The sequence below is a fragment of the Liolophura sinensis genome, chromosome 1 (assembly GCF_032854445.1).
Source record: "Liolophura sinensis isolate JHLJ2023 chromosome 1, CUHK_Ljap_v2, whole genome shotgun sequence".
Lineage (NCBI taxonomy): Eukaryota > Metazoa > Mollusca > Polyplacophora > Chitonida > Chitonidae > Liolophura > Liolophura sinensis.
Genome location: NC_088295.1, coordinates 14471060 through 14498197, shown reverse-complemented (window position 1 = coordinate 14498197; position 27138 = coordinate 14471060). Strand labels below are relative to the sequence as shown.

At 37.1% G+C, this 27138-nt stretch overlaps 2 protein-coding genes across 3 annotated transcripts; one reads left to right on the top strand and one right to left on the bottom strand.

The window, feature by feature from the left end:
- Window positions 1-1248: 1248 nt before the first annotated feature.
- On the bottom strand, window positions 1249-4613 carry LOC135466255 (FAD-linked sulfhydryl oxidase ALR-like). Its single transcript, XM_064743700.1, is given in 4 exon segments — window positions 1249-2224; window positions 2480-2541; window positions 2543-2651; window positions 4474-4613. Coding segments are annotated over 4 exon segments (474 nt in total). The 3' UTR covers window positions 1249-2061.
- Window positions 4614-11500: 6887 nt separating this feature from the next.
- LOC135468559 (serine/threonine-protein phosphatase alpha-2 isoform-like) lies at window positions 11501-27138 on the top strand. 2 transcript variants are annotated; one of them, XM_064746889.1, is made up of 11 exons: window positions 11501-11570; window positions 11712-12115; window positions 14294-14499; window positions 15123-15230; window positions 15716-15804; window positions 18386-18456; window positions 19668-19745; window positions 20333-20446; window positions 23376-23414; window positions 24533-24637; window positions 25062-27138. In XM_064746889.1, exons 2-11 carry the CDS (start codon window positions 12035-12037, stop codon window positions 25110-25112), a joined length of 942 nt encoding a protein of 313 aa, XP_064602959.1. In that variant the 5' UTR covers window positions 11501-11570; window positions 11712-12034; the 3' UTR covers window positions 25113-27138. The 2 variants fall into 2 exon arrangements, with proteins under 2 accessions (XP_064602959.1, XP_064602968.1); XM_064746898.1 differs by lacking the exon at window positions 11501-11570 and having other exon boundaries at window positions 11579-12115.

Sequence of the window (27138 nt, the reverse complement as noted above, 5' to 3'; positions counted from 1 at the left end):
ACCTCGAGTTGATAAATTATAAATAAAGTCAGCGCCGAAATCCGCTGTGGGCGACTCCATTTTGCCTAAGAATTGGTCCTGAAGTCTTCTGTGTTAGGAGGAGAATTGCCGTCGGAAACCGCTGAAGTGCAGTTCGTACATTTCCGGTAGAACTCTTTTTCCCAGAAGGTAGCGAACAGTATAGTTCGTTTTCCACTTGACGATCGGGAAATCGGAATGTTGGACGTAGGTTCCGAGTTTACACGAACAAGACGGCAGTTTCAACGACTCTCATAGGTTGAGAGGCAACACACCCCCAGCATAAATTACAAGGTATTCAAGATGGAGGACGCGATTTATGCCAGCTTTGCCCTTTTCAGGCTTTACGTGTATGGCGAGGAAAAATCGCAAAATTATGCAGCAGGCACCATCAGATAGAAAAAAGTGTGCTCTTTTCAGCCTATAGTATCAGGTTTTTAAGTTTTATTCTTCTTTAACCACCCGACAACGACCCGCTCCCGTAAGGATATTAAATTCCGTTAATAAAAATGTAATCAGATCGTCATCTGATTTTAGTAACTATGTATATATACATATGTATACTGGGCTTTTTACATCACTTAACGAATTTTCAGTCATATGGCGACGATGAGTCATTCGGCGTGTATATACATACTATGTCTTCTGGTGGCTTGAGTCCATACTGCCAAATGCCACCAATGAAGTATCATGCCGAAGACACAGGAGATGACACCCCACTCGGTCCCATTATCCTGACATCGGATCAACCAGTCCTGCTTCCTTGCTCTAACATCTCGGTGAAAGACACCAAAGGATACCATATTTTAAAGTCTTTGGTATGACCCGAGCCTGGTTGCAGAATGTAACTCTGAAATCGAACCACACGAAGTGTTGGGAGAGTTACGGAGAATAATTGCTTGTAATGTGTCGGACTGACGGTAAGCCACAATTAGGCCTACCTCATCTTCACACGTGCATTAAATCTGCGGTCATGGATCGTTTTTGATTTAATGTGCATGTAAAGATGCGGTAAATGTGGCTATTCGTCGATACAACACATTAGACGCAGTTATTCCCCGTAACTCTCCCCACAATTTGTGTTGGTCGATTTGAGAATTACATTCAGCAACTAGATCCGACCCGAGTTGGATCCCAGATCTCTAGACTTCGAGGTGGACGCTCTTACTACTAGTCCCCCCATCCAACCACCATCCAACCCCCATCCAACCCCGCCAACCTGTTCACGATCGTTTAGTGTTCCAGTTGGAAATCCTATACTTCAATACAGCTAACGGCGTGATAAGTTATTAGTTTGGCTATCTACCTATGCTTCAGTCCATATATTATACCACTCCTAGGCTGGCTTTACTCCGTCTTGTCTGCTCCACATATAGGCTTATGGTGGTACTTGAAATAATGGGTAAATTCATACGAAACTGGGTTATCATATCTAAGTCACTTAATACTTCAAATGACTGAATCTGATAGAAATACCGGTAACCATCTGGAAAAAGGCCAGAACATTTCATTGTACATGTACCAAAGATGTGCCCACCGATTCCAATATCTCAAATCACCTGTCGCGTCCCATATGCAAGGGAGACAACTCCGTGGTGTAAAATATGGTAAATTTGTATGTACTTAAACACTAATACATTTTCCTGATACATCTCTGTTCTTTCGCAAGTTAAAGTTAATATATTTGTACATAATTCGCAGTAAAATGGATAAACAAAATTACATGAGAATAACAGTTTGTGTCATTCAAACAAAAATTAAAAATATGACACCCCTTCACAACGCGGAATATCCCAAATACATTCTACAATATCTTTTTTTCCCCCTACGTACTAAGTACTACACATGTATGCAGAGTTAAAATGACCTAGCTTCAGTAAGTTGAGACCTTGCATGTAACAGAATAATGGTCAATCAGTTTCAATTAGTTGTCAAACTTTCTACATGAACATTGTATATAAATTCTCTGGAATAAGGAAACATAACGTTCCTCCACCAATACATTAAACCAGAAATGTATGAAATTCTATAAAAACAATTTTATCAATCACAGCTGCCATCTTTCCAGCCATCTCGCCATCGCTCATCAACTTTGCTGCAATCAAATTTAGGTTTTCCAAGTCTCTTGTTTACATCATTGTGCAGTCGACAAAACCACTGACTCAGATTTCTTCTACTTGTTGTGTCTGGAGTGTTGTTTTTGAGTCTGAAGGTTTAATTAAAATGTCATTTAATGGCATAGACATATTTTGCTATAATACCATTAATGTTCTGATTATCAGACATTACAGTGTACATTTATCAACAAAGAAAAGAAGGAGTAGTTTGTGGTAACTATCTAGAATATTCCCAAGTGCTGAAGAATTTCGTACACATCTGTAAATTACCTGAACATAGTTTTGTCTGGCTGTACACTACACATAAACACAGACAAATTTATGACAATAGCTAGTGAACTTACTTTTCTCTTAGATCTTCTGCACACTCTTCACATGGAAAAAATTTGGAAAATAGGAGAATAAAGCTTTTTCATATCACTCTGCTGCTGAGTTGAGGGTTTATCTGGATAATACGCCGCCATTGTGTGTAGAAAAGACCAGGTGTTGCGCCCCAGTTCTGTCCTGTCCAGTGGACTTCAGCTGGAGGCCTTGAGTTCTCAGATCTAACACTCTGTAATATACATGGAAAAAGAATAAGTTATGCAACACAAAAAAGACCTTCAGACGTTAATAAATGAATGAATGAATGAATGCTGAAAGTTTATGTAAATATGTTGCATGGGAAAGGGGGGGGGGCACTTTTCGACCTAACTATATAAAACGAATACATCAGAGTATATGATCAATGTTTTCTTCACTGTATTGAATCAGATGTTAAAACACTTGTTTAATTTGTTCAAACAGATTAACACACTGTAATTATTGGTCAGATATACTCATCTTGGATAAAAACAACCATGTCGTTACTGAAGTGGTGTCTGAAATTTATTATAGTTATTTGCTAATCCGACCATGTAACTCATCTTTCAAAAAGAGTAAAAACATGCCTGTTTATTAATTCCTTCAAAAGCCTCTTATCTGCCAGCAAAACTCAGCAAATATCGGCACTGATGTATTTGCCCTATTTTATACTATATTTTCAGCAAGGTGATAATACTTACTAAGCTAATGTTTTATGAAGTTTTCTATTATAAAGAAGGTTAGAATATTCAGATCTTAATGCTGGATAGGAATTCCTTTTTGCGATTTGGAGGATACCCCTAGCTATCCGGATGTCTGGAATCTCAGAGTTGCAGGGTTGGGCTCCTGGAACCTGGTCGGCCCCTGAACCCCCATCTATAATGCCCTTGCCTGGGTTAAAACTTTCACTTGCCTTTGCATTACCCAACCACCTCTCCACGCTGCCTACGGGCCTGATTACTCAGGTCAATGTATAATTAATATATATTCACTTTATGTTCATGGCTTACTTGAGTAAATATTTTACATTTCACCTATCACGTATTTCAACGAACGTAAGTACATATATGTCTGTATGGAAGCGATCCAATAACTAAATGTATGCCAAAATGTACAGAATGCTTCATCTCTACCTTGAGGATGGCTTTTTTTTCTCTTAAAACACGCTCAAAGGAATGTACGGCTATATACCTGCAGAATCCAAGAGCTTTATAGGAATCCACTTGTTTTTTCACAAGGATTTCACTTGCTTCTGACTCCCCTGCTGTAAATTGGTGAAATGATACGAATTCAGTTGCTTAATTGTTGTTTGTCACAACATAGTTTGCAGTGTTGTATGACATTTTACCATTTAAGATTTGAGCTATAAAACAAAAATGAACAAAAACATTAGGTAGACACATGGACAGACAGGCAGGTGGGATATATATGAATATCCATCAATCAACGGAGGGAAAACAAAACTACACCACTGAGGTAGCTGCGAAATGTAACTCTGAAATCGACCAACATGAGTGTTGGTAGAGTTATGGGGAGAAACTGCTTTTAATGTGTCGGATCTATGGTAAAAACACATTTAGAACTTTGCTAGCAAAAACGCATGTCAACAGAGTGGTTCCCATAATCAACTAGCCTGTTCGGAGTCTTGCAAAATCAAAAACGATCCCTGACAACCGCACAAATTCACAAAATAAATAAATACATTTTCAGACACCACACCCACTAGGTCGATTTCAGAGTTACATTCCACAACTAACCATAGAGATAAACAAGGAAAAGGCAAACAAATTGTTACTGACTTTCTGTCAGTCCCCAGTATATATTCTATTGTTCAATCTGGAAATTTGAACTATATCTTATCAACTTTTATTTACACGAAATCTGATGGAAATCCATGTGTTCCAGCCTCTAAGGCTCTAAAATTAACTTTAAACAGCTGGGCCAACACATTGCAAGGAAATCCTGGCACTTCCCATTACACTTAACTTGACATAACCTTCGTAACCAACAAACCTTTCCCTGTAACTTAGCCCATGATTTGAAGTCCGTACACGTTCTGCAAGGCTTTTTGCTTGGCTGGTCTTCCACAGAGTCCGAAAGAAGCGTGGTGATGTCTGACGCGGGCCATAGTGACATTTAACCGGAAGACGAACCAAGTGGTCGCCCTTCAAAGCTCAGGAAAATGGCGGCGTCGAGACAAGCTGCGCAAAGTGGGTTTGTTTTCTCATTCCCAATACCATAGGCATTTATGTGTGATTTTTTGTTTGCTGCACATATATTTTACTATCAGTGGACTGTGCAAGCATTTAACTCCCAGCCATGTTGGGATGCTGTTCATTCCATCAACAGTATAATTGCATTCGCTCTGCACTGCTGAAAACGTCCTTGTTCACTTTTTGAGGTGTACAACTTAACTTAAGGTGTCCCTGATGTGGCATTTGTCAGAAAATGCCCAGAACATGCAGGCCATATCGAAAACTATAACCTACACTGATTAATATGCCATAACATACACTAATTAAATATGGCATTATCTTTTAAGACAATCTCATGGACAAGAACGTGAAAAACTTTCAAAATTTTAAACCTAATGACATACTATGATATAACTTAAACCTTGTGCATCCTTCTAGGGCACCTTACCTTAACTTTTGCCAAACCTATGTTAGAGCAATCTCGGACAGACGTGAATGACACCAACACCAGTGCTTAAGATCAATTAAATGTGTTGGGTGTAAGAGTTAATCAGGGCTATGTTATGTATTGACACCATCTGAAACCAGGACGTCCAGGTATTTGCTGTTTTACCCATACCTACATGCATTACTTGCGTAGACATGGCAGTGAAATATTGTCTAAATAAGTCACCTTCGCAGATTGGGTGAAAGATAACATGGCAAGGTATAGAGAAACGAACATGAGACTCCAGTGGATGATATTGTGATATAAGTCAATGAAGCCCAGTTTTGGACAAGTCACTGTAAGATGATTCCAGTCAACAAAACCCAGTTGCTCCCTCTTGCAAGGTCATTCTACTCCTGGCTTAAAAGATGCCAATATAAAGACCTACTTATCCCCATGCCTACATATGACCAGACTCAATTTGAAAACAACATTTTAGCTATTAATATTCATAAATGCATAAAGAAATCACCCATGTGACTAGTCCTCTCCTGATGGTTCTTGTTATGTTAAACAATAAAAATGTTAAGCTGTGCTTTTTTGAAAATCTCATAATGTCACTCACATTGTGCCTGAGAGTAGATAACCAGTGACTTTGCATTCTTTTCAAATTTCTGTCAATGACTTGTTGGTTGGTGGGATTGGTGTGCAGTATATATCTGTTTAAAAATTCTTGCATTGCATCATTTTAAAAGATTAAACCAACCTTTGTGTCACTGATGTTATGTTCAAATGCAGTTAACACAGTTTCTGATAAAGTTTCACCACAAAACTGTGATCTTGCTGTTGTTTACCAAACCATTTGCAGCAAATTTCACCTATACAGTTCAGATGACCTTCTAACTGTAACCTGCTGAAATAAAAAAGTATCATAGTAATTCATATTGACATGATACCTTTTAAATATGTAACTGTACTTCTGTTATTTAAATATCTACTCACACATTTCAGAGTGATTCAGTGAAGTCCTCTTCAAGGGAAATAACTTCTTGGGTTATACATTAGCAGTTGTCACCCCCTTAATTTTGTTACTTTCTACCTGTAGCAATGTTTGCATCTCGAACATTCAAGAGTACAATATTAGTTGTCAGGATTGCTCTGATTTGACCAGGAAAGTGATGGTTAACTTCTTTTATCTTAATTTTTTAATTTTCATCATGTCAGGTAATTTTTAATGCACTTCTCATCGCAGATGTATGGTAGTAACTGGAGTTTATTGCCTTGTGGAATTAAGACATAAAGTTAGTTTTTTTTTCAACTCTGTTGACAATATATGGATGTCTTTATCATTATTTCAGAGATATCTCTCATTAAACGAGGATGGAATGAAATTCCAGAGGTTATGTTTTCTGGAGTGATATCAGTTTTCGGTAGGTTGAAAAACTGAAACTAGTGTAATTATTTCTTTATCTCTGTAGTTGTCCTTGCAAGTTAGCGTTTTTTCTATATGTTTTACTGTTCTCTGACTGGGGGCCTCCGTGGACAAAGGGGTTAGCATACAAGCGCAGCGCAATGACCGAGGAGCCTGTCATCAATGCTGTCACTGTGAGTTCAAGTCCAGCTCATGCTCGCTTCCTCTCCGGTCATACGTGGGGTGCGCCAGCATCTTGCAGATGCTTGTAGATTTCCTCTCCCCCAGTTTCCTTACACCATAATACTGGCTGTTGTCGTATAACAGAAGTATTCTTGAGTTCAGTTAAAACAGCAATCAATCAAACAAATAAATAAATAAGTTGTTCTCTGTTTAAAGAAGGCAGCACATGCTGTTGTGACAGGCTACAAGGACCATATTCAAATGGTATTATTACACTTTGTTGGCAGATTTTGTTGGCTATATAATTATATGTAATAAGTTTGTCAATTTTGGTTGTTTGAAAAAAAGGACTAGTTCTGGCTGGAGTTGGTGCATACAAATGGAAACAGCTGGGACCCAATGCTGGCAAATACAAATTGTCTTATTCAGGTATGTAACTGGGACATCTGAGATAAGTACATGAAAAGCTAAAGTTTTGCATATGTCTCATACAGGCAACTTTTGTGTAGTGTTTGTTTATATTTCCAGTTACATAAGAGGTCCACAGGATCTTTGTTGAAGGACAAGGCTTTCAGTTTGTGAATGGAAATCTGTACTTGACATGTTGGAAGGTTTATTACTTCTTTTAGCACTTGTGTATTAGGCTCTCATGCTGGAATTGAAGGATAAGCTTTTGGGGGTGGTGGGCTCACTAGTCTAAAGTCGTGTTTAAGGGATCGTGGATGGTCTGTACATCTATATAGGGTGTACTGATGGAAAGTTGATTTTTTTTTTATACATTTTAGTTTAATTGCCCTTGTGAATGTTTTGAAGTCAATTTGATTGATAGACTTTCAATGTAAAAATTTACCAGGTATATAAACATCGCTTTGTGTTTGTAGTAAACACATGTTCTCTAGAAAAAATTCATTTTCTCTGGAATACACATTAGAACGCCTTCCACATCTATATTATCATGGTCACTCACTGATGCATGTGCCTACCTAGACTGTGACGGAAGATTTAAATCATCCACATAGGCAGTTACTCTTGTCAGCTGAGTACTTATCAGCCAATCATACGATTGCAGTGGCTACCCATAGTACACAGATGGCCAGTTATAGGTAGCGATTTGCCTAACAAAGACCACTCCAGCAAGATGCTTTTTAAACTCCTCAAAAGGAAATTTTTTACTACCAACAATTTGTTCAGCCATTCACAGGGTTGAAATTGCCACATATAGTACATGGATTGTCAAATGTAGTGAGCTCGCGACTTTGCATATCACTTCCCACAATGACGTCTTTTACCACTGCAACAATTTACAACTGTATCATATGTCAATGCCCTGCAGTCTGTATGCATATGATTAACGGCCATATATGTGACAGTGTAATAATTTTGGCTTTTCTTGTTGATTGAATGGCAAGACCTTAGCAGTATAAAATTAGAGAATAATATCTCTCTGTGACATTGTCATTCTGTGTGTTGGTTTAGAGGATATTATTTGAATGTGTCACCTCATTTGAACATTACGCAGTTTTACAATCTGCTCAATCAGGTCAGCTACTGTTGTGTTCTCTGAATGCCTTGTTTTTGTTTGCTGATATAGTCATATGTTTTCTGTTGTAGTTATACGTGACACAGATGTGAAAGATGACCCCACATTAGAAAAGTACAACTGAGCTTGATTCAGTGGCTCTCATCCAACAAAGTTGTCCTCTTCGCGTTGTGTTGCCTGATGTGTGAACCGACCAAGCAATGCTGACTGTAACCTGAATAAACCCAGTGCAGACAAAGCACTGTGCTATTTGGAGTGTTAGCCATAGTTGTTTTTTGTTTGTGCATACTATATAGAATGTAGTGTTCTGTTAATAAAAGTTTTTTCATTAAAGAAATGTTCTGGCTGTCCTCCTTCTTGTCTGGCTTCACTAAATGAATGATTATGGTTTAATGCCATTGTCTGACTTGCAGTATGCAATGTGCCATGTAATTAATTGAGGAGTGGGGAGAATTCATCAAGGTATTGGTAATGATTGTACTTTTTTGGACTGAAATATTTTTATATAAGATAGAAAAATTCTTGTTTTTAGGTGTAATGATCATTTGGTGAATGAATGTGTATGAGGCATACACTGTGTGTGCCATCATTGCTATTATTTGTTGTCTTGGTGTGGAGTCCTGCACATTCTTTGAAGACCACTGGTCTTCCATCAATATGGTGACTAAGTTTCTATACCACACATTGGAAAGTGTGTTGGTATTCATCTTGCCCAAAGGTCAGTGGTTTCTCCTCTATTCTCAAACCTGACTGGTATTCTAAACGTGAAAATTCTGGAGTACAACCTTGAGCATACTTGTACAACCATGGAATGTGAAACAAGCAATAGTGAATGGAATAGCCTGCAGAGACTTGGCCACATGAAGAGATGCTTTCTGCACTGGACTAACAAAAGGCTTAAATTGAACATGAAATTGGCGGTCTTCAAGTGTTAAAATTTTGGACAATATGGCTACTAAAAGTTTCTCAAACCAGGTTACTTGAATTGGACCAGTTCTCTAGTTAGTGTGTCTTGTGTATTTCTTATCCTGTACCTGTACTTATCTTGTATGAACTTCGTCAATGAGGTTTTTGTCTCTTGGCTCTTTGCTTCCAATCATTTACCAAATTAACTGCATACGGGTATATCTGAAGTTGTGCAAAGACCAGAGAGCAACGTAGGGCCTACAGTTGATGTACCGGTACAGTCCATCACTGGTTATGTATCCCCAGGCATTGGCTGACCCTGTTTCCCTGCTCTTGTAGTTTTGGTTTTTGTCATGCAGGCCTACATTTTTTCTGACCCGCTGTCAAGTGACTTTTGCCTCTAAGTTCCCGAGGCCTGTAAATAAACAGCCAAGATTTATAGTATATCTGTGAATAAATATTTATTTTCATGTGGACACCTGCAGTGAGTCTGGGTGTGAGATGTGTGATGTGACACTACATGTACTAGTATAAATTGCAATTAGGATTCCAAGCTTTGCTTGGATAATTATTTTTCTCCTTCAAATTATTTTTCTTCTTCTAAGCCAACTGTTGTTTCGTTTTGCGAGAAAACTGTGTGTCACAGCTGTTCACTTTCTACACACGTTCCTTACCAAATTGCTTGGGCTACCTGCTGGAGTATAAACCCACTTTCCCCCTTTCGGCCATATTGGAGCAGTATGGTAATCTAAAAAAAAAAAGGCCTGCTTATGCTGGCTTCCTCTCCGGCTGTACATGGGAAGGGCTGCAGCAACCTATGGATGGTCGTGGGTTTCCCCCGGGCTCTGCCCGGTTTCCACCTATCATAATGCTGCCTGCTGTCGTATAAGTGAAATATTCTTGAGTACAGCGTAAAACATCAATCAAATAAATAAATAAATATTGGTCGTTTTAGTCACATGGACTGTGGATGAATTTTGAAAAAACAAGACAGAAATTAGATGTAGTTAGACCTGCTGAAGACAACCATGGGTTTAGTTTTTTTTCCTATGATCTATTATTTTTTTTTTTTGTTGTTGTTGTTGTTTTACGCCGTACTCAAGAATATTTCACTTATACGACAGCGGACAGATTAACTATAGATCTTCATTTTTGAATTACGACAGGTAGTTTTGCCATTAAAATGCGTTTAAAAACTTATTATTTTTATTCATAGTCGGCACCTATTGACGTTTTGTACTGTTCTAGTATTCCTTGACGTCAGGATTACAAATCTATAAGATTTATTTTTGTATTTGGTATAGTTTTCAGGTTATGACCAAAAAGTATCAAAAGTATGAAGTATGACGTACCCACCTCCCCGCCTCCCAAGCGTACGTACATACGTGGACAAGATCTCCTATCAAATAACATGGGAGCTTCGTGCTAGACTGCATGAAACCCATTCACTAGAGTGCGGGCTACAGGGCTTGTATTCTAATTCTGTCTGGCGACAGTAAGTGAAAGGAACAATCTCCCTATATGTGTGGCCAAGCACTGCTATTTGAGAACTATCAGTCCTATCAGCCTTGGGGTTCAAATCCAGTATACTCACTACCATTATCTTATCAAATTAATTTTGGATTCAAGTATGCACACTATGACTCCTTTGTGGGAGATCGTGATGCCGGGTATTGCTGAAATAGTTTTGTTTTCGTTCAAAATACGAGATCTGGTTCCGACAGGGATGCAGTACAATTGTGCGGAGAATTTATTGTCTACTGTGGATTACGTCTGTTTTTTCGCTCATATTAAACAAACCTGGGGTCTATTTAGAACAGCATAGAACTGATAGATTTGAGCGGTCTGTGGTGGAGAAAAGGGAAAGTTGTAGAAAGTGGACACTAAAAGGTGTGTGTACAGACCGCTTGGAAGTTGTATAGCTGCAAGCTGTTCTAGTTTTTTTATTATTAAAACCGGTGGCCTACTCAGAATCAGTCATGTTACATATACTATTGGGCCTTTCTAAACGTACAACTAAATTTAGGCTTATACAAAGTTTATTTTTTTTTCAGGTTTTTTTTTTTTGACGAAAAGTGGGTCGCACCGACCGTACTGCTTCTCCTCTTTCAAAATACCAGTAAGCCTAGCTTCTTGTTATTTAAATGCATTTTAAAAACCAGTAGAATATCGTACCGCATAATTTCACTAACAACAGACGACCAATAATTAACTAGTAATTATATGATACCAGTTTGCACACCTAACACACTAAACGTACAGGCAGGTGGGCTACTGGGGAGGCTGGGAATAAACTGTTGCGAAGCAGGTGCCTCTCTTCCAAGCGCCCTAGCAACGGTCACGTGACTGTGTCGTCCTCGTTGTGACATCATGGCGCGGAACGTAATGAGCGGAGGGCGACGGGTTAAGTGATCAGAAAAATATCCGTTTTGTGGGTATAATTTGTACTTTTGTGAAAGAATATTGATAGTTACAACCAAATTGGGATATTCTCGGTGTATTTCGCTTTAAATCAGACCAAGGGCTTGAAATGACTGCATTTTATTTTGCTTAAATGTGCTTAATGTTGCAGTATTGAAGGATAAGGACTGAACTGGAAGGAAAATCAGCGATTGGCTTCAGCAGTATTTGCTCGGAATTTGTTGTCAGATTGGTTCAGAACAAAAGGTGCATGGCCATGATGCAGATTTTCTTTAGTATGCAAGGCATTTGGACAGTGTGACGGCGACTTTCATATGTTCCGCATCATCCCATTACATGTTTAGCTGTTAGATACCTCATCACAGGAAAGCCGGTGGCTTAACACGGAGTGTCAACATCACAGTTCATCGTTTAGACGTAAACAGATTTGTCAAGATCTTCAAGCGGATTATAATATTTTGATACGTGTACAACATGTCAAAAGGTGGAGTTGAACTTGACGTTGACTCCATATTGGAACAACTCTTGGCAGTTCGGGACAATCCTGGGAAACAGGTACCAGCAGTATATAGGTTTATGTATGCACATGTATATGTTTGCACCATATATTTATTTGTGGTAGAGAATAGATTTTTTAAAGTTTTGAAATGCACCATAACTACTGCTCTCAGACAACTTGAACAAAATTTCGTATGGAGATCAGGTACACGCACTGCTTGTGCAATGCCATCCTCAAATACGGAATCCACTACTCTTACAGCCTTCACTTTTATGTGAGAAGGTAATATTAAAAAGTCAACGATAGTCCTTCTAATATAGAATATTACTGTTTAGGTTAACGGTTGCATGATGCCTGGTGGAGATCACTTGCCTTCACCAAGTAGTTTTCTAAGTGATGTCCATGTATAATGCTATATTAAATGGCACTCTTGTTCCTTTTCGGAATATTCTGAAAAATCCTCATGCCTGCCGTCTACTATCTCTGCAGCAGGAGCTCACAAAAATGGTATTGAAGGCAAAGTAACATAATCCTGAATGGCCATTGGAAATGATAGTAGCATAACCCATAACATGTTGTTGTTGCAAATTTACTGTGAATGAACAAAGCTGGAGGGTGAGTACAGCCAAACTTTACCAAATGCGTTAATTGAAATCGAGTTTAAGTATAGAGTATTTGGTTCACTGATGTGTGATTAGTGGTGCGCGGTCATGCTGGAGTAGCTCTTATTTCGCTGAAAATGCGAGGCTCGGTAGTTGACGCGGTTCCCTGTCTTGGTGTCCTGTAACAATTTCTGTTAAAGAAGTAATGAGGCCCCATGCAAGAGTGAAATGGCATGCGGGTTGTGACTGGGAACTAGGAATCTAGTGTGATTGGTCTAATATCAAATTTACATTTGAGACATTGCACTTCTTGCAGTTATGACACAAATATGTGCAGTATATCACATAAAAATTTGCTTTACGACCATATCGTTTTCCTTTGTTTGCATCCATAAACACTTTTGACTTGAATGTTTGGAATTGAAGTTGAGCCTGACTGTTGTTAATGGACAAGACAGCCCATGGCTAAAACACATTTCAGTCGAAAGCAGGTTATTCAAGCTTTCTAAAAAGTATCATACTTAATTATTTTCTGAGATTTCACCAAATAACATGTAGAACAAAATTGCAATACTGCTCAAATGGCTGGTGTAAATTGAGGCAGCCATCTTAAGAATTTTATCCAATCAAACACGTTGCTGTGAGATTGCACGGCTTAAGCTGTCATGTAGCCTTTGCCCATTCACTCCATGAAATGACATGATAACATAGAACTGCTGCAAAAGACATCATTTTGAGATGTAGCTGAAGGGCCATTTCACACAGTGTTGATTGTGGGACAGGTCTGTATCATTTAAGGACCAGCACAGACATAAAAACGGTTGATTTACAAGGCGTGTAATATTCAGTGATGATATCAGAAATTATGTCAGTTGGTAAGTACAGTACCGCAGCATATACCGTCTCGGCATCAACAGCTCAAGCAGTTGATCAACAGCTCAAGCAGTGGAAGAAATATCCTTATGTACAGCTTGTCCCATATTCGAGAAAACTAGTAGACAACTTTTATCTGCCTTAGGCTACTGCTTAAATTATTATACAGGAAGTACCTTCGATGTTAGAGAGCTAGAGTAAAATTTATGTCACCTTGCTCTCGATAATGGAGACATGCTGAATCTGTGTCAAAACAAAGTTTCTACTAAACTTTTTACTGGGTTGAACAAAATCTAAAAATATGTTTAATGCTTGTTTAAGATACTTTTGAATGGTAGTCTTTCAGTGGTCATAGACATTAGCCTTGTACTGTCTTTCACTGTAAGTGAAATATTCTTGAGTACATAATATCCAGTATAAAACTCCACTCAAGTAAATAAATATCCCTTTCCATATAAGAATGACTTCACAGTCTGTTTGTACATAGGTTGTTCAGTTTTGTGTTTGACTGCTTTAGCTATCTAAACTACTCCAGTAGATAGTTCATATATAAATAGAAAGGATGGAACATTTGCATGAGTTCTTGTCAGTATAAAGCTTTTGTGTATTAGATATGAAACACTGTTATGAGTAATTTCTTTTAGGTTTTTATCTCCCATAAGCCTCTTTATAGATAGTACTCAGGTGATGCTTTTAATTGAGGTTTCCTCTTTGTGTGAGGGATATTATTTTAATAGCAATTTTACCTTCTGATTTCAGGTGCAGCTCCCCGAGACTCAAATCCGCCAGTTATGTCAAATATCTCGGTCCATATTCCTGGAACAACCTATGCTTGTGGAACTTGAAGCCCCAGTGAACATATGCGGTGATATCCATGGGCAGTTTAGTGACCTGATCAGACATTTTGACAAATGTGGATTTCCACCAGAGTCGAATTATCTTTTCCTGGGGGATTATGTTGATAGGTACTAGTGTGTACTTACATGTGGTACACTTTATAATAATAGTGTACTTGTGTGTGTACTAATGATTCAGTGATACAATCACAGAGATCAGCAGTATTTTAGTTCTCTAAGATGATGTTAAATTTGTAGGGCTGTTCATTTGTATAGCTAGGAATGAGCTGCATGATAGGATGTCAGAAATGACAACAGAGTGACCTTCTTTATTGCTTCATGACATCATAGGGATGGTGACTAAAACTTTATTTTCTAAGTCGGTCTCTCAAAGCATATCTTCTCCAGCAGTTGCCACCATACTTGCTCCTTTTTCATTGCTCTGACCTGAAGTTACGCCACCTGATAATGATGATAGTGGGCAAAAGTTACGGCCTTGTGTGTGACAAATGGTTACATTGCAAATTTAATGTTTTATAACGGATGTAGGTCTAAGACCTTGGTAAATTGTTGTTTGAGAAACGGACTCCAGTGCTGTATTCAGCTCTTTCATGTACACATTAAAGGAGGTTATCAAATAAACCAGTCAAATAACTAAATGAATAATTATCACAACTTGTACCCCTCGTGTGTAAGTAGACACGCTTTCATAGTTGAAGTAACATGTCTATTTTCTTCTTTCATTTTTTCAGGGGGAAACGATCATTAGAAACCATATGCTTGGTGCTGGCATATAAAATAAAATACCCAAATAACTTCTTCTTACTAAGAGGAAACCATGAGTGTGCCTCAATCAATAGGTAAGGCCTCATAGTTTCATTACCCGATGTTGTAATGATATGAATGTAGGTGTGTGTTGCTCATATCGAGCAGCCATTGTGAAAATAACATTCAATTGTGCCAATTCTGATATGGTATACTATATTTCACCTAAGATTAGCATTCTTCAAATGACACATTTTGCTTGATTTTTTGTTGATTTGTTCAACTTATGCGGCCAATTTAGGTAAAGTTATTTTTTGAGATGTTTGATTAGTGTCTTGTCAGAAAAGGTACCAATTTAAGGCGTTTATTTTTACCTACCGACCTTTAGGTGAAAAACAGTATATCATCGTTGCAATGACCATACCCATTTTGATGTGATATTCTGTGCCAAAATTGTAGAAGGGTGGATAATTACCCTGTTGCTGTTTGTGTTATCTAACCTGGGATTATAATAGATTTCTGTTTTAATCCCAGATCTAATGCAGTTACAAAAGTCTACTTTGTATTCTGGCTGTTTCAGGATCTATGGGTTCTATGATGAATGCAAGAGGAGGTACAATATCAAACTCTGGAAAACATTCACAGACTGTTTTAATTGTTTACCAATTGGTAAGCAGAGTGCATTACTTTACTTCCTGTCTTTTAATCAGCTGCTTTAAAGTGTAACAGAAGTTATTTGACCTTTTATAATACGTAGTAATAATTTCATGTGTAATGTATTCGTGTATCTATAAGTTTTCATAGAATTATGTAATCCCAGAACAACTTTGATGATTATAGACAGTATCCTAATTTCTTGTGCTGGCTGTACAGGTTTGCTGCCTTCATGTTCAGGTTTTTTAAAAAATTTTGAGGCACTAGCAAATATCATTAACATTGTAGTGTCATGATTCTTGGAGTGCCAACTGTAAACTGACAACAGCTTTCATTCCACCAATGCATGTGTGACATGTGATAAGAATTAGGAATATACATGACTTTAAATGAGCAATCCATTGAAGTCTTTTGGTCTTTCACACTTAATGGGTAACACTGACGTTTAGTCACAAATAATTAGTGTCAGGGTTTTTGCGTTATTCAATAAAGCCGCAGGGCAAATGTAAAATGACCTGGTATCGCATTGGTATGCTTACATGTATTTTCCTTAATTCGTAATTTGAAGAAGCTTGGGAATACCACAAGGTTTTTGGTCATCATCACAACATCATACAGAGCCATAAATCACACATGAAGTTTTATTTTATAGGTTGATTGGATGAGGATATGTAGGGTATGGATTGCTTTTAAATGTTGTGGCATTATGAGCAAAGAAAGAAAGAGATCACAATTATGTGCTTTTCTTGTTTTTATTTATGAACAAATCGAGCGCTGAAGAAAAAAATTTAAATAACTGCTTTTTTTTTTTTTTTTTATGAGGCTGGATCACCATTCATTCAAATGTGTCCTCACTGTCTGAGTCCATCACTTTAGCAATGCCCAGTGCCCAGGCAGCCTGGAAATTCTGATACTCCACACACCTATGTTACATATTTTGAGCACAGAGAACTTTTTATTTTTGAGACAATATCTTTGGAATCCTTTGTGCATAAATGTACCCTCTCAAACTGACAGAAGCTTCATAACGATCTCTGTTATTGTTGTTGTACAATTACGTGACTGGTATCTTGTGGCATGTCAATCAGTGAATACGGTAATACAGTAATGCAACAAGGTACTAGTCAACAACATCGGAGATCATCTTATGATGGTGTTCTCAATTGTTTTCGGAAATTTGTCATGATTACTTTTCACTCATAAAAAGGTACTGCAGCTGTTTAAAATAGTTCTTTGTAACACGAACACATGGGACATTTTACACAAAATAGAAGGTAGGCCTGCTATTTTTTTGTAGAAGGTCATACCAATATTGGCCGGCAGTGTGCAATTTTTCTCGTTATAAGGTTGCTGAATCCAGCCCTGAACAGGGGTAAAAATGATATGTTTCACTGAGTAAAAACAAAACTTAACTATTGTGGTGAAGTACACTGTTCATGGGAATTTCTGAAATATTTCTGAAATATTTTGTAAAGGTGGAGAAATCTTTCATTAGTGCGGTAGAAAAAAGGATTACTGACCACATGTGACAGGTAGAAAAAAAGTTATTATTAAGCCAACAAAAGCTTTGATTGCACCAACGTGCACATGTGACAGTTCGTTAATAGGAAGTGGGAATTTGCTGTACTATAAGTTACCTCCCTTTAGTTAAGGGGTCAATTTTATGGTCTTCTAAGCCTAAAAACTAAAAAAATAATAAATAAAAAGCCATGGGTGTAGCACATGAAAGAGCAGATTGGATGACTTGTATCAGAGCAAATTCCCACAATTTCTGCTGTCATCGCTCACAAGTAAGATCAATTCACAAAGCACATGTACATATACATGTTGGTTAAAAAAAACTTTCATAGCAACAACAGAATGGTAATAGTTTTCAGTGTGATACCAGTAATTAACTCCCCAGTGCGTGAAAATCCAGTAATCAGAGCATGAACTCTGTGAATGTTTTTTAGCTTGTTGTTACAAAGTGTCGCCATCTGATTTTTAGGTTTGCATCCACAAGTGTCTCAGTTTCCACTACATCCTCATGAAACTTAATGGCCTTGATTTTCATACTTTGAAGAAGTAGGAGTCTTAATTTTGAGATTTTCTATCCTTACAGTTTTCACTACATCTGAAGCTTGAAGAATATGAATAGGCTTTGATAATCTGAAATACTAGATGAATTTGGGCAAAAATACCAGGTTTTAGTCTTCTTAGTTTCTCTTGTTTGAATCAGATGTTTAATCAACTTGGGATGTCATTTTAAAATCTTGGCTTTAAAATCAGAATGTTACAAATCTGTAAAATATTGTACTGTTTGATTTTACTGAACTGGAAACCCAAGGTTGCTGCACAGTGATCACATCATGCCACAAAGTGACATATTTTTGTAAGTAAGAAAATACAAAATGAGCCATATTATTTCTTATTGAGTGCTATGTTAGTATTGCTGATGAGAATGCAGTACATTGTGAAGTGTAACAATTTTAACAGTTTGCTAAATTCAGATATTTTGCAAGAACTTTGAAGAACTGTTACATATCACTCTTTGTACCCAGCTTAATACTTTGTGTAGATTTTTATGTAGTTTAACTTAGTCACTGTTATTTTTCAGCTGCACTGGTGGAGGGCACAATATTTTGTATGCACGGGGGGTTGTCACCAGAGCTAACAGAACTCGAAATGGTAATATTGATGTGTCGTAATATGGTGTAGATTTCTTCATAGGTACAAAACTTTCCTCATAGAAAGAGAATAGTTGGTTAGTATTTGGCTGTAGAATGAAGAGTTTTAAAGTAGACCCAGATATACTTGTTTGGTGTTTTATGCCGTACTTAAGAATATTCCAGATGTATTGTACACCTGATGCACTTGTAGTTATAAAGTTTTCATCCAGATTTGCCCCCTTTCACTGCACTGTCACTTCAGTTTAAACCGCAGTGATGACTGCAAGTTCAGTATGTTACAGTTGGTAGTTGCCAAAATAGTACAAGATTTGTCTGATCAACAAATACATGTGTATAGTGTTTCATTCATTTTATGCCCACAGTGGGTTTCGAAATTCAGCCCAAGCAGACCAGAATGCATGAGAATCATGAGATTGAAATTTTAGAGGAGGGTTTACACAATGGATACATGATTTACCTCTTAATATTTGCTATGTACCTACAGTTAATTGTTAAACTTATAGGACGTTCACATTAAAAAGCTGTATTTGGCCCTGGTACAGCTGTATTTTTAAAATTAAAATAACAGTTATTATTAATGAGTAAGGACATGCGCTTCCAATTGCTGTCCAGCCACTCTCCTGTATTAAACTGATGAATAGAGGTGAGTTCAAAACATTAGCCTTGAAGAATGCGCATACATGTAAAATGAAGCACTTGCGTGCACTAGTAGCAAAAGAATGTTAGTCACAGCCGCTGAACATTTCAATATCTTGCTTCCAGTTAAATTGTCTGCTTCAAACTTTGAACTTTCCATAAAACGATAAAATGATTTCTAATACCGTCAAAAGTACTCAATCTTTAATGTCGCATTAAACAGCTGTGAACAAGCAAAGAAGTCAAAAGTGCTCTTCCAAAAAGTCAAATGTGCAATAATCAGATAGATTGAAATGAAATTTTACTTTTTGAAGTTTGAAAGCTTTGCATCTTGAAATTGTCATTTTCTTCAAGAATCCATTCATTTATAAATTTGAATTTTTTCCTATTTCATGCTATATTTGTAATACTATAATGGAACATATATTTTGTCTTTCATCTATTTTTTTTTTATATCAAAGAAGTAATTTGCCTCTTAAGTAGGCTTCTACCTTCCATTCAAATTATTGTTTTGATTAATTCTAATATGTGTAGTTACTAATTGTCTTCTATAAAACTTAATTTTTATGACAGTTAAAGGAAATAGAGAGGCCGTTGGATGTTCCTGACCATGGCATGGTGTGTGACTTACTGTGGTCAGATCCTGATGAGGTAAGAATACTGGTATTCCTGTCTGATGTTTATGCATAATCTGACCTTTACCTCAGCTATCAGTGACACCATATTTACATGTGTAACGGGCACATTTTGCCCTAACATTTCCAAGCCATTGAATTCTAAAGCCCTGTGCCAGTTACTTGAGTATAAAGAATTCTTTGCCATTTTGGATTGCCATCCATTTAACAGTACATGGGTTTATAAGCTTTAGTCAGCCATATGCCCCACTTTGACAAACGAAATGGTGATACAAAATGAATCTCTGACAAATGTAGTATGATGGCAAAGAAAATAAGACAATTTATTTCTAGGAAAGCATTCAGTGAATGTGATGGAGCCACAGTAAGTTGGATTATTTCCTGATTTGTCCACTGTATGGTTTTCACACCCAGTGGGTGCCTGGTGTGAACCAGGAGGGCAAGGGAAGAGCTAATCCCTCAAATAACTCTGTGAAACACAACTCTTTGTTGTGAGCAATTACTCATTTGACTGAGTAGTGATATCACTGAACGCAAATTCAGATCTGTTGTAAATAACATTTTGTCTGCTCATTTTTTTTTTGGTGTGTTTTGTTTGTTCAGGATATAACAGGTTGGGGTGAAAATGACAGAGGTGTGTCATACACTTTTGGAGGTGACATTGTCAAACAGTTTCTGAAGAAGTTTGAGTTGAGTCTGATTGTCAGGGCACACCAGGTGGGTCTTCTGCAATGAGTAGATATGATGGGTTATACTGACAGTGAATAATTGAAAATTTGGATGTTTACAAGGTGTAGTGCGCTTTGGCTTGTAAAAATTATGGTAGACAAAATTATGGTGATAAAAGTCTCATAAAACTATAATGGAATACTTCCAATGTGTCCTATGGTTTGGCGATCTAAACGAAAAAAATTCTGTTCTCCATTCAATGGTGTTGGATGAAAACACGCACATTCGTACCTTTTCTTCAAAGTGGCATATGAGGTACATCATAGAAAGGTACGAGTCTAGGTAAGAACTGCACACAAGGCGATGTCATTGCAACTGCCTCCTTGCTTGTGGGAGGCCAGCGCCATTTACAAAGTGTGAATTAAGGTGGATAAAGTTGAATTTCACTATGTGGTGGTCTATTTCTGGGGTCGAACTGCCAAAGAAAAAGAGTTGAGGGGTTCTGACAACAGGTCAAAGGGAGGAGAACATGAAAAAGACGCTGAAAAAAACGTTATGAGGTGTTTGATATGTGTTGAATTTCTGGTAGATGAAAAGGCTTGATCTTGACACAGCTTTAGCATGTCGCCATTACCAAGAGCAGTGTGACATAACGTTTACTCGCGCTCTGTATTTTCTATGTAATAGGTTAGGCTGTAAACTATGGCAGAAATAAGGTGTGGGACCCATATACATTTGGCATCCCCTTTTTTTTTCAATGACTATGAGATTTGTCATTTGAAAACTGCTTACTAAATACTAAATTGAACAAAAGTGTACTGACGTCAAATTTGTATATTCGTTGAATATTACACAGCTTGTTAATAAACAGGTTTTAGATCTGTTGTGGTCAGTAGACCTGTACCACTGTGTAACAGTCTGTGAGAAAAGGTCCTTGGGCTACACGTAACTAAATCGAAGTAAACTGCCTCAAAATGATGTCTTATGTAGTATTTGTATGTTGTCATCATTCACTTCATGGACTGAATAGGAAAAGGCTACATCACAGCTTAGGTCGGGCAATCTGATACCAACGCCTTTGATTGGATAAAATTCTCAAAATGGCTGCCTCGATTCACAACATCCATTTGCTTAGTATTGTCAGTTTGTCTTACTCAGTGAAATCTCATTGAAAAAATACAATATAATACATTTTAGAAAGCTTGAGCATCCGGCTCTCTATTGAAATATGTTTTTGCCAGGTGATCTCTTTTACTGTAACAGAGGCCTCTGTGGCTCAGTTGGTTAGCACGCTAGCGCAGCGTAATAACCCAGAAGCCTCTCACCAATGCGGCCGCTGTGAGTTCAGGTCCAGCTCATGCTGGCTTCCTCTCTGGCTGTAAATGAGAAGGTCTGTCACCAACCTGCGGATGGTCATGGGTTTTCTCCCACCATAATGCTGGCCGCTGTCGTATAAATAAAAATATTCTTGAGTACGGCGTAAAACACCAATCAAATAAATAAATAAATTACTTAAACTATATGTACAGTTTGCTATATTTGCTATATATGTTGAGTTGCAGTAAAATGTTAATGAATATCTATATTTTGGTCCTCATGAAAATTATGAGATGAGATAATCAAACACAACATCTAACAGTGTAGTTGGCCTGGCGTTGATTACTATTTAAGGAAATTTCATGTGAACTTGACCGTGTGGCTTGTCTTTGGTAAATGAGAGAATTGTATTAGTGATACCCTATTTCTTCTAATAATTGGGACAGATATTGGTCCTTCTGAAAGCAAAGTATAACATTTATCTCCCAGTGTTTTGAAAAAGACATGGATATGTTGGTCATAAGATGGTCTAACCATGGGAGAAAAAAAAACTTTTTATCTCTGTTAATTATATTAGCTAAAAAGGGCATATCAGGTGTCTGAAATATTAGAAGAATTAGGGCACACAAGAAGATATCACTGCCAGTTACTGTGAACATTTTACATGTAGTGAACATTTTCATACTGGAGTGTTAACAGTAAAGTATTTAATTCACATGGTGCCATCAGGGGTGTCGTGTGAATGAGTTCATGTGAAACTGTATTAACTGACTTGCAAGGTTAGAAGGAAAAGACCTTTTTTATGGTACATGTGGTGGCACCACTAGGATCTCACTACATTATTATGGTGTGTAAACTGAGGTTCCAGAATTTTTGAGTGCTAGTGAAATTTCATTGGGCCAGCTTAGCACACCTTCCGCGCCCCTACACACGCCCCAATCGGTGTGTTCCCCCACACACCTGCCCCTATTTGGTCAGACCTGTTCTGCCTGTCTCCCACAGAGTTCTGTTTTATATAGGGATTATCATTGACATCACTCCTGCAAGCTACTTGATTGCCGGACTCAGCACTGGGACCTTAAGAAAACTGTACTTTGAATCCATTTTTACCCCCCAAAGTGAAAGATGAAAAATTTGTTGGTACTGTTATGTGTTATTACACATAATAATCTGCACATTAAGAAATAAAACCAAAGCGTTTCATGTATCCTTCAGTGGTCGTGTCTATGTAGATGTTTATTCTTATACCTGATGGTTTCTCGACCCAGCTCTCCTTACTTGAAATGGCAATGTGTGTGTAAGCATACATTGTGTGTAGCCTGCAAATTTTATTGCTGATTATTTTATAAAGAGTTAAATAGGTTGGATTCTGCTTGATACAGATGATTTTTCTTTGTATAGGTTAAGCTAAAGAATTTCTTCATAATATTTGTGCCAGAAAAACAATTCAGCCACTGGTAATACCACTAGAAAGTATTCAGATCTTGTAAACATGATTACAGAAAATAAAAATTAAATGATTTTCAAGATGTTGCTCAGTCTTTAATTTTGTCTTTCAACAAAAGAGTAGAAAAAAGGCAGATTACGTGTACTTGAATGATAGTAGCAGGATGTAGATATTGAATGAAGCTGTGCTAAACTTTCATATTTAAAATTTCAGGTTGTGGAAGATGGCTATCAGTTTTTTCAAAGGCGAAAGGTAAGTTAGAAACTGTCGTGTAAAATAGCTACAGGCGCAATGGTATTGAGATGATATTGTTGAGGTAAGAAAGGACAACTGAGGTTTAATAACACTTAAGATATTTAAAATGTACAGCATGTACGTCACAAATAGGTGACTTTAAGTCATTAAGGGGACCTAAAACTTGCTAGAAGTGCTAACATAGTCAATCCATAGGATCAATTCTAACCCTGTATATGGAATTTGTGAATTCCCTCAATCGCGCTGTTTGCTGGGCCTTAATGATAAATGATTGAATAAGTCTATGTGGCTGTTGTGACCGTGTGACATTTGTTGAAGACCAAGTCTTCTACCCCTATAGTGTGCATATCTATACATCGCATTGGATAAAATTCATCAGACTTGTTTAAGGACCCTTGGTGTCACTCTGGGCAGATTAGAGCCACTTCAGTTTGGGGACATTAGAACCACATTATAAAAATGCAGGCTGATGAAGCACCAGAGAGGGGTTTCAGCATTGTAACCACTTACATGTATTTTTATAGATCCAATAATACACAAGTGATTATCTGACGAGTGGCCTGAGTGAAGTATTATGTACCACAGACATAGCATATTTACTCTGATAAACACAATAAGCAACAAAATAAAATGGTTGTATTCTCCTGGACCCATGACAAGCTCTGGATGACTCATAACATGGTTGTTGTGGATAGTTCTGCTTCATTTGCTTTGGGAACTGCCTGTTGTCGGTGACCACCAAACTTGTAGCATGAGTGATCACATGATAATCTGTTAATCAGAGACCATTGTTTTGGGGACTCGTGCCTTTTGGACAGACTTCAGTGCAGTCAAAAGAGTATGCTACTGAATGTTAACAATTTTGGCCTGTGTATACCCCTATGGCTATTTTGGGTATGTTATATTGGGCGCTTATATTTTGGGGACATCGTTAGTAGTAGTAGCTAAGCTGAAATCTAAGGGCCTGCATGTCTTGTAATTGGAAAACTCTTGAGTATGGCACTAAATAACAGTAAAATAAATAAGTATTAAACGAATGGAATTATTGTGGTAGTTTTTCTGAATGCCTTTTTGATGAAATTATTGTGTAGAACAAATAATGTGATGTTTTTCAGCTGGTCACACTGTTTAGTGCACCAAACTATTGTGGAGAGTTTGACAATGCAGCAGCAGTGATGATTGTCTCAGAGGATCTCACCTGTTCCTTCAAAATCCTTCCTGTAAGTTGGGTATAACTGATATAAATAAATGACTAAAATGGTCTCTTTTTACCATTCCTTTCAAGAAAGTTAAGTAATATTTGGTTGGTATGAATGATAAAGTTAGTAATAACTGTACATACAGGTTGTGTACAATGGGGTACCTGCCCAATGGGCCCAAGCTGGAGTGACTTGTTCTCTTACTTTACATGACTATGTCTTGATCAGTTTGCTCATATAATGTCATCCCATAGGCAGAAACAGAACAGTAGACTACATAGCTTTGGCCTGAATTACTTTAAGCAGAAATGGTTCCCCATTAGCTTTATGCCCAGAATAACTTGAATCTTACCATAGCCTAAGTTTGCTGTATTTATGTAAAGTACAATTATGCAGATGTTTAGCGTATGTATGCGTAAACACATTTATATCTGTTTTGTTCCAGCCGGAGAAGGGTCATGCCGTGGCAATAGACCCTAAAAGCAGTAAAAAATGATAGCCTGAAGTGGTATGCCAAACTATAATTATCCTGGTGAACCAAGTTTAAACTGCCCTGGATCAAAGTTAAGTTAAAATAGGACTTCTCTTACAGGAGGAATGATGACAACATTATTATAGTGTAATAATTATATACTGATGTTCAAAAATTAAAGGCACCAAAGATGAAGATTCATGAATTGATATCGATGAAGTATTTGAAATGAACAACACTTATACTGAATCATAAAAGGCCAACAAATGGTAATAGTTGAATGGTTTGTATATGATAGTGATCTCAATAATACTGTACATGTGGGTAAATTAAACCAAGCTATAAAAGAAATGCAGAAAACCCTAATGCCAATGTTCTCATATTCTAAAAAGCAACCCAGTGATGACAAATGATGAGAGCCTGGTCTTATCCTGCTCCTGTAAACAAGTTGTAATGACAAGTGCTGAGAGACTGTATCATGATGGGAAATACCAATAACTATCCAAACATTCCATCTGTTTGATGTGATATTTGTAAGTCCTGCATGTCATTCCATGTGTTGACTAAATGTGAAGTGAATGTGATTATTTACAGGCACATCTAAACATATTTCTACTTAAATACATGTGATCAGGTACCTGTGCTTTAATGTTGACAGTTGCTTTAAGTACATAAACACCAATTTGCTTAGAATTTACATGTGGGTGTTAGAGTTTGAATTGACAATCTATTTTGCCTGTGATGAATTTAATGTCCTTGCTTCATCTTGCAAAACATGATTTTTGTTTCATTTTGCCTTTTTGTGCATTGGGAGTAGGGATAGATGTTTCTCACAATGAGGTTCTTTGTTCATTTTTAGTTCAGCTTCTACTTAGAGGCTTCATATTTTGATCTCATTGTTTGGGTTCATCAAATGTATGTCTCATCAGTTATTCTACTTCTAGACATGTTCTTAAAACACTATTTTGTCTTTATATTTATATTTATTTATATTTTGGAGGTAAAACTCCAGCCTAAGAAAAAGTTTAAATTTATGTATGTTCTGACTTGTTTTGCACGAGTTTAGTTGTTCCATTTGTAGAACGGTTCTGTGATATCATTTCCTGGATCTGATGTATGTATATTGAAGGAATGTCACTACAAGTATTTTGCACATCTCAATTTCCATTACCACCACCAATAGTTCGTGCTTAACAACCTGTAAAACTTCATATATTAGTACTGTAGTGTTGAATTCCTTTTTGAGTGCGCGGAATTATTAGTTTGTTGATTTGATTTTATCATTTTTATTGTGAAACATAAGTGGGTTTTTTTTTTGATTTTTGCTTTATATTATTTTTTATTTTAACTTTTGTGCAAATTTTTATTTTATTATTTTTATGGCTGTCATGGTGCAATTTACTTTTCACATCATTTGTGACTGAAAGTGAAACGTAGAGTAAATGTGTAGAGTAAATTTGTGTCTTAGTTGTGTGAAAAGTTCAGTATTTGTTGGTGCAGCTGACTAACAACAAAATACATGAAAGTCTTATTTCCCCTTTCCTCATAATTTCCATGTGGCATTTTTATGAACATATACAGTGCATATAGTGAGAAGAGTGAAGCACAGTACGAGTATGTATATGTCAAGCGTAAATGGTAGGCAGCTTTTAGCAAGCCATCTTGTATAAATGGTTCACTCTGGATACAGTTTATTGCTTGTCAATTGGTCTCTTTTTTCAAATGGAAATCATAGTATTTCTGTTTCTTGCTTATTGGAAGAATGTTTGTTCATAATACTAGCAAAATAGTGTCACATCTGTGGTACAGTGTAGCAATATTCACTAGTCCAATTGTTTTAATATCAAGTTATCATATTTATTGGGTTTGGATGGGAAATCACTTGTTGACTGGTTATTTCTTACATTTGCAAAACCAATCTGTTTACAATGCTTTACCAATCTTAAGCTTTACTGTTGAAAGTTTCTTCTTCATTGTTCTATTAGAAATAAAATTGTGTTTAGAAATACATGTTTGTGTGTTCTTAAACACCAATGTGTTTTAATAAAAA